At 42.1% G+C, this 8772-nt stretch overlaps 1 protein-coding gene across 1 annotated transcript; it reads left to right on the top strand.

Annotated features, from left to right (window-relative positions):
* The first annotated feature begins 5113 nt into the window (after nucleotides 1-5113).
* LOC131105716 (adenosine receptor A1-like) lies at nucleotides 5114-7862 on the top strand. The gene is made up of 2 exons (XM_058054124.1): nucleotides 5114-5481; nucleotides 7028-7862. Exons 1-2 carry the CDS (start codon nucleotides 5114-5116, stop codon nucleotides 7860-7862), a joined length of 1203 nt encoding a protein of 400 aa, XP_057910107.1.
* The last annotated feature ends 910 nt before the right edge of the window (nucleotides 7863-8772 follow it).

Here is an 8772-nt window from a genome sequence, read left to right as displayed (position 1 = left end):
AGAACACAGTGGCGTGGTTTCAATCACACATGCATCAGAAAGGATGAGGTTTATTTTAATGATCTTTTAATTCGTTTTAAAAACTAATACGTATTTTTAAATATTACACACATATTATCAAGTTAAATAAATATAACAAATAATATATTTTAATAAAAAATATGGATTTAAAAAATATTACAAATAATTAGATCATTCATTCATTAATTTTTTACCACTTATCCTCACAAGGGTCATGGGGTGCTGGATCCTATCTCAGCTGTACACCAGCAGGGTACACCCTGGACTGGTCGCCAGCCAATCACAGGGCACATATAGACAAACAACCATTCACACTCACATTCACACCTATGGACAAATTGGACAATTCGCCAATTAACCTAGTATGTTTTTGAAATGTGAGAGGAAACCGGAGTACCCGGAGAAAACCCACGCACGCACAGGGAGAACATGCAAATTCCACACAGAGATGACCGAGGGTGGAATTGAACTTCGGTCTCCTAGCTGTGAGCTGTAGCTGTAGCTGTGCACTAACCACTCATAATTAGATCAAGTAAAAATAAATTAAAATAAGAAGAAGTATTGACCCATCCTTAACCCTGAAGGTCATATTTAGCCTATGGGATTTTTTTTAAATTAATGCCAAATCCTGTATTTTTTTCATTGTGTGTGCCAAAGCCAATATTCGATTTACATTTTATATTTTTCAAGTATACCGAACACCCACTAGGGATCAATAAAGCATTCTCATTCTCATTATGTATGAGAAATGAAGCCCCTGTATTGGCCTTTCTTTTATCACAAGCCTCTGCCTGGGGCTTGATCCTTTTGGCATGCTATGGGAAAACGATTTGTAAACGGTTAAATGCTTGGGTGAATATTCCAAGCCATATCTGTCAGCCTTCCAGTTCATTAAAAATATTTGCATATTTAAAAAAAAAAGGGTGCTTTGCACAAAACTTCCCTTTCAAGTAATTGTTATGTCTGCAGGCTTCATCTCTTGGTTGTATTTTTTTTTCAATTTCTCTCTTTTGTGTTGTTGCATGCTATGGGTTATTAAATGAACTGTGTAAGATCATATGGAATAATCTGGATGATGAGCCTCAGGGTAGCCTATGTGATTCCCTTTGGTTCGGTTATTTGGTTATGTGGTAATGGTTTTATGTGTTTTGAACACTGACAAAAATATCACATGTTTGAAATTACACGATTCAGCATGTCTGAAAAGGAGCAGGAAGAAGCAAAGGATATTTAATGCCACCAGATGGCTTATGCCGTGATGAAATTGCAGGATAACAGAAATTTAAAAATGTTAAAATAAATAAATCAATATATAAATAAGTACAAAAAATTGATAAAAAAATAAGCACAAGTAATAAATACATAGAAAATACATTACTTGAATAAATATATTAAATCATATAAATAAATGAGTACAGCAGTAATGCATAAATAAATATAGGACATAGAGTAAGCAATAACTTTCATTCATTTTCTATGCCACTTGTCCTCCCTAGAGTATGCTGGGGCCTATCCCAGCTGACTTTGGGCGAGAGGCAGGGTATAAGCAATAACATATTAATAATATAGGAATGAAATTCATGATTTTCAACCATTTTTTTCTTCCAACTACCTTGCAGATAACAATCAATGGCTGCATGTAAAATGCATGTCTTCTTTACATATTCCGCCTACCTGGGAGACGTGGCGTTACCCTTTGTACACTTCGCAAAGAAAGGGCAGCCATGATACAACATTTACACAATTGATATGTTTGCAAAGACAGGGTAGAGCGATAAAAAAAGGAGACAGGTTTATAAATCAGGTTTCGCCTGAGTAAGAGGTGCGAGGCAGAGAGAGGAGGTGTATAAATGCAGCCATAAAAAGGCACACATCATAGACTGAACTTAATCGCCTTTGTCGACGCAACAGGTAACTGCATCTCTTTATTCTCATCATTACTTTTTTTTTGGCCATCGGGAATCCTCCTACTACTTAATACAGGTTACTTTTACCTTCATTGAAGATGTGATTTTTTGACGTGATTTTACTCAAAGACACTATATTGCAGCAAGACATCATATGGATGCCACTTTCCTGTTCTGCTATGAGTCATTGAAAGTACTAGGATTTCAGATAGTGAGAAATAACTTGTGACAAAAAAGGTAGGAGGTCTCGCTGTCACATTGTGTCTTTGGGAACAGTCACATCTTCAATGAAGGTAAAAGTAACTTGCTCATTTATCTGCATGAAAAATTGTTTTATGCGTGTAAGACTACAATTGTAAAATGATAATAAAAACAGGTTTTGTGTTAACATTTTTTGAATGACATGAAACACTTATATGCTAGGACTACGTTAAAAAGCCATAGCATTTCAGTATGTGGAATCAAACTATGGAATGGATTGAGTAAGACCCTCAAACAATGCACAACGATGAGCCAATTCAAGAAACAATACAAGCAGTTGATGTTTGCTAAATACAAGGATGAAGAGTCTTGAACCAGTCATGATGTGCTATACATATCACTATATTGACACTTACTATGGTACACATTATGTCATTGGATGGTCATATCACCTCGTACTTCGGTGCGTGATAAAAAAAAATAAAAATACTAATAAAAAACTCAAACTATATTAGGAAAGCAGGAAGTGAACAAATGTAATAGTTACTGATTGTAAAAGTACCAGATGGAGGGGTAGGATTTAATAAGCTTTGCTTCTTCCTACTCCTTTTGGACATGTGGAACTGTGAACTGATTATGTGATGCATTCAATTGTAATCTGATGCATGTTCAAATGAAATAAAACCATTACCATCACCATTACATGATAGACGTAGGCGACTTCTGGTTGCGGTTTCCATTGTGCTTCGCTACATAATAGGATGCTAACAGAAAAGGTAGTTTTTGATAAAATTAAGAATACAATTGGACTCACGCAGTGTATTCATAACACAAAACGGCACCATATTGTGCACTAACCGGAGAATACATGCAAACGGAAGCCAAATTGTGGTGTAAATTTTAGTTGTTAACCAAAAAACACGCTAAGCAAGGCAGATGTTAACCGAGGTTTCACTCTATTGCCTAATGGCGAGGCCGGGTCTGATGCAAAATTATATTCATTCATTTTCACAAGGGTCGCGGTGGGTGCTGGAGTCTATCCCAGCTGTCTTCGGGCGAGAGGTGGGGTACACCCTGGACTGGTCGCCAGCCAATCACAGGGCACATATAGACAAACAACCATTCACACTCACATTCATACCTATGGACTTGTGAATTTTGGCGTCACTAATTAACCTAGCATGTTTTTGGAATGTGGGAGGAAACCGGAGTACATGCAAACTCCACACAGAGATGGCTGAGGGTGGAATTGAACCCTGGTCTCCTAGCTGTGAGGTCTGCGCGCTAACCACTCGTACACCGTGCCGCCTGCAAAATTATATATGTATATATATTTATAAAGCAAAGACAGTCTGAAAAAAACAGATAGAATTCCAAAAAAGTGCATTTCCCCTTTAAGGGACCAATAAAAATATATATATACAACAAGATCCCTTTACTTAACATCTTAATTCGGCCTTAATTAGGCATAGCAACAAAACATACCGCTGTTACAAAGCTACCCCAGTTTTTCCGAGGCTTTTGTGTTAAGTTGTTGAAGCTCTGAAGGTAAATTTCATCCAGTCATGATGATTACGGAAGACTGACAACTCCGACTACTCAAACTAAAGGTCAAACTAATTACGTGGAAATGGACAGGTGGCATTAGCGCCGGCAATTCCAGTATTGGAACACGGCGCTTTGTGTGAGGCTGCTGTTTGAACATGTGCAGGAATTAGCTGCCAATCATTATTAAATGTGTTTTGGAGAACGACTGTTATGAATGCCAATGTTGGTGTAATTCTGCATTAATGCGACTAGACTGTGTGTGGAGAAACGACACAAAAAAATGATCACAAATATTGTGTTGTGTTGTTTTTGCATGGCGCTCACATTCTCAGTGTGTTGTGTACTTCCGTCAAGTCTGGCCCAAACTGACCTTTTTGTTCGATTGCTGCTTTTTACAGCCCTGCAATAGCCATCAAAAATATCTCCCTTACTCCCTGCCCCCCCGAACCAAAACTTGCATCACATCTGCACCCAATTTCTCCCACTCTGCTTTTAAAATTCTTCACTTGTCATCAACCCCTGACTGGTGGATTTTGAAATGTATTGCAGTGGAAGTTCTAAAGGTGAACATCCTGTCCTGCAATACTGGCTTGGATTTAGAATGCATCCCCCCCATAAGAAACAAAAGAAATAAAATGATTTTTCCCTTGTCATCGACAGGGATAATTTTACATAAAAAATAAAAAATTGGCATATCGGGCTGCACGGTGGACAAGTGGTTAGAGCGCAGACCTCACAGCAAGAAGACCAGAGTTCAATTCCACCCTCGGCTATCTCTGTGTGGAGTTTGCATGTTCTCCCTGTGCATCCGTGGGTTTCCTCCCACATTCCAAAAACATGCTAGGTTAATTGGCGACTCCAAATTGTCCATAGGTATGAAAGTGAGTGTGAATGGTTGTTTGTCTATATGTGCCCTGTGATTGGCTGGCGACCAGTCCAGGGTGTACCCCGCCTCTCGCCTGAAGACAGCTGGGATAGGCTCCAGCACCCCCGCGACCCGCCTGAGGATAAACGGTAGAAAATGAATGAATGAATGATTGCATTGTGGCTGCATGGCGGACGAGTGGTTAGCATGCAGGCCTCACAGCTGGGAGACCTTAGTTTGATTCCACCCTCGGCCATCTCTGTGTGGAGTTTGCATGTTTTCTCCGGGTATTCCGGTTTCCTCCCACATTCCAAAATCATGCTAGGTTAATTGGCGACTCCAAATTGTCCATAGGTATGAATGTGAGTGTGAATGGTTGTTTGTCTATATGTGCCCTGTGATTGGCTGGCGACCAGTCCAGGGTGTACCCCGCCTCTCACCCATAAGACAGCTGGGATAGGCTCCAGCACCCCCGCGACCCTCGTGAGGAAAAGCGGTAGAAAATGAATGAATGAATAAAATTGTCATATCCACATCCTCATTAAATGTTATTTTCCTATCTTTTCCAGGCATGGAATTTTTATGGCTTTATTCCCTGTGCCAGTGCATTGTCGCCGTAGCCATCATAGTGGTGAGCGTCAGATTATGCATGGCAGTTGGAGGTGATGCAACAGTGGCTGATGTAAACGGAGCCAATTCAAGTGCGAGACCTCAGCACGGAAGTGTATCCTGTTGCCTTCGCTTGTGCCTGGGGTGGGTCGGCGCCATAGGGGGCGCTCTGGAAATCCCCGTGATCGTGTTCCTCAACTTGAGGACACCGCAGTGTCTCTACACCTGCATCACCCTGGTGTGCTGCCCCCTACTGGTGAGGCAGTTCACTATGTGCCTGCTGGTGCTGCTCACGTTGGACTGTTACCTGCAGCATCACTGGCCCAGCAGGTGAGTAAACATAAAACAAACAAGTGGCCATTATGGCACCTCATCATCAATTCTCTCACAAACACATGCTGTTAATTAGACGATAAACACGGCTCATTATCACCATCATAGACATATATAAGTGCGGGGGGGGAGGAGGGTGAATATGTGGGAGGCCAGAGTCAGCAAACACTTTAGTCCCTGTAGTAAATGAAGAAAATCAATATAAAACTAAGAGAAAAAGGCTATAAAGACGCCAAGATGTGCCATATGGGTTCGCGTTATATCGAAACAGACTGCTCATTTCTGCTGGGACTATTTCACACAATGTGGTTGTTGAACTGCGAATTGAGAGAAAATCAGAGTAAATATAACTAGACTCTAAAAATGTTTGATTGACAGCAGCACCTGTCACTGTTATTTCTATGGAAGACTATTATTGTTGTTTTTTTTTTACAATGCTCAACACATGAATTTCACACCAACGGCTGAGTCAAAAGGGTGGCTGGAGCCTATCCCAGCTGTCTTCAGCTGTTTTTTTTAACTGTTTTGTTAACCCAGGTTTTTGTCTTTGATCCATGCAGCAAGACTAGATCTGAAGTGAACCAACCCCACACCAGAATTTGCTTTCACATAGTCAAAAGTCAGCTTGGATAGGCTCCAGCATACCCCCACGACTCTAGTTTCACAAAATGCAAACATCAGTATGTCTATTCATTCATTCATTCATTCATTCATTTTCTACCGCTTTTCCTTACGAGGGTCGAGGGGGGTGCTGGAGCCTATCCCAGCTGACTTCGGGCAAGAGGCGGGGGTACACCCTGGACTGGTCGCCAGCCAATCACAGGGCACATATAGACAAACAACCATTCACACTCACATTCATACCTATGGAAAATTTGGAGTCGCCAATTAACCTAGCATGTTTTTGGAATGTGGGAGGAAACCGGAGTACACGGAGAAAACCCACGCATGCACGGGGAGAACGTGCAAACTCCACACAGAGATAGCCGAGGGTGGAATTGAACCCCGGTCTTTTAGCTGTGAGGCCTGCGAGCCAACCACTCGTCCGCCGTGCAGCCTAACAGTGATACAATCCCAAATTATTTTATTCGTTACACTTGATAACTTTTCATAATGGAAACTTGCCAAGTAGAAACCAGTTAGAATTCTTACCTTAATGCAAACTCAGGCCCTTGGGCCAAATCTGGTCCACTATGCACCGCGGAACTGATTGGAAAATAGCATTGAGTTGGCCTGCCTTACGGACCTTATCAAATAAAGTGCTTACAGTGATCTACGTAATTAACTCCTCCAGTATAAACCAGTCCCCTTGCATTTTAATTTAAAAAATGGATACATTATTATATATAGTACAAAATTCACAACAATTCTTAATAAAAGTGCCAGATTCAGACCAAAAGTCAAAGTAACGCTCAATTACCCAATTTATATTAGAGACTTTGTGGAGGGGTGTAGCATGGACCAAGGAAGAAACCGCAAAAAACTGGCCCAAGCCCAGTCAGATTATTAATCCATATTATGTGTTATGTTTTTTTAATACCAGATACTCCGTTCTGGTGACACGTCAGCGAGCTCTCTGTGTGGTCCTGGTGTGCTGGATGGTTTCCGTTCTAACCTCTTTTGGCCAGTTCATCAGCTCTGACGTCCTCGACAGGTGGGGAAGAACAGCTCAAGACCAAGCTGGCCTGGAGCGGGATGGCAACTGGACAACACCATCGCCCCATCTTACCCAATTCCCGAAATACCCCCAAGACCGCATGGTTATTGGGAAGCATCTCCCGTACGGAGGTTTTCTGTCAAAGTTTTACACGAACGATTTGCATAATTTTACCTATGAGGAGATTCATAGCAGCCATTGGGGAATTTGCGCCCCTGACACCATCCTCAGCCCCCAGTTCTTAGTGTATGTCCATGGCATGGCGGTGTTCATGCTCCCCTTGCTTTGCCTGCTGGTTCTTCACATAGATCTTCACTACAAGAACCCCAAGCAGTTGAATCGGTCAGACCCGTCCAAGTATAATCCCTGGAGGTCCTGTTCACTAACTTTATCAGTCTCCTTCTTAGTTCTGTTCTGCCTGCCTTTGCAAATCGTCCATGCCGTGTTGCTGTTCACCCCCAACCCCACGCTCCCCACGTGGGCTCACGCAATGGCTGTGTTCTTCTTCCAGCTGTACGGCCTCGTGCCCCAGGTTCTGTTCACTCCACCTGGCAAACAAGAGACCAAAGAGCAGGCAACCTTCGCTCTTTCTGCCCTGCCGTCAGAGATTGCGCCACCCGGGGGTAAATTGGTCCATAAGGCCTTATGTGAAGCGGCAAAGACTGCTTCCTGGTCCACGGCCAAACATTCTCTCAAAGTTAAAGTGTGTCCTGAGGTTTGAAATTTAACAATTTCTCTAAGGCATATATATCGCTTATCCTTCTCTGAGGCCATATTCTCAACATTGGTAATCAAAATATGTATATGTTTACTTTTGGCTTACAATGGAGCTGTTCTTCCTGCACCACAATGTCATTAGTAGGGTTCACTTCAACTATACATAGGAGGACAAGAAAGTTGATTAATCTAACAAACATGCAACATAGGAATTAATTTTATGGGCTCTAATTGGTTGATATCTCTGATGACAATTAATACAAAAATGTACATGCTGGTTCAGACGCTTACATTAACTAGTGGTTGCTGTCTTGCTGTTTATTCCACTGAAATGTACGCGACACATCTGCCTGTGATGTTGGTGATGTTTACATTACGCAGCCCGCGCCTCGCCTGCGCCTCGCCCGCGCCTCGCCCGCGCCTCGCCCGCGCCTCGCCCGCGCTTCACCTGCGCCCCCAATAGACCAGGTCGGAGCTGGTGAACTTTCTCCACACATTTGACGCACTGTTTTGTCACAAAATTGTCACTGCTCCAAAGCTGAAAATATAGACTCCCCCCCTGGTGCGCCGCCATGCCCATCTTGGCGCAGTCCAGTCTACCAAACAACCAAATTGGTTGCGCACAGTGGTGCACTGGAAGAAATTACCATTGCGTGTGCTGCGCGATATTGTGCTGCGCCACGAAATTTGAGTCACAATAGAAATGTAAATGGTAAAGTCCTGTTTGTATATTCCTGATGTTGGAACCAGAACATACTAGCTGTTAGCTAACAAACACAAATGCTTTCAACCATTACTAAGGCCCCAAAATGAATGAGTCCTATACTTTTTGTTTTAATGTCAGAACCAGAAAGTGACCCGCTAACTAATTACGTTTGGTTTTAGGAATTAATTGCCTATGCTTGTTTTTTTGC

The sequence above is a fragment of the Doryrhamphus excisus genome, chromosome 17 (genome assembly GCF_030265055.1).
Source record: "Doryrhamphus excisus isolate RoL2022-K1 chromosome 17, RoL_Dexc_1.0, whole genome shotgun sequence".
Lineage (NCBI taxonomy): Eukaryota > Metazoa > Chordata > Actinopteri > Syngnathiformes > Syngnathidae > Doryrhamphus > Doryrhamphus excisus.
The sequence above is the reverse complement of the archived record's forward strand: the minus strand, read 5'-3'. Positions and strand labels throughout refer to the sequence as shown.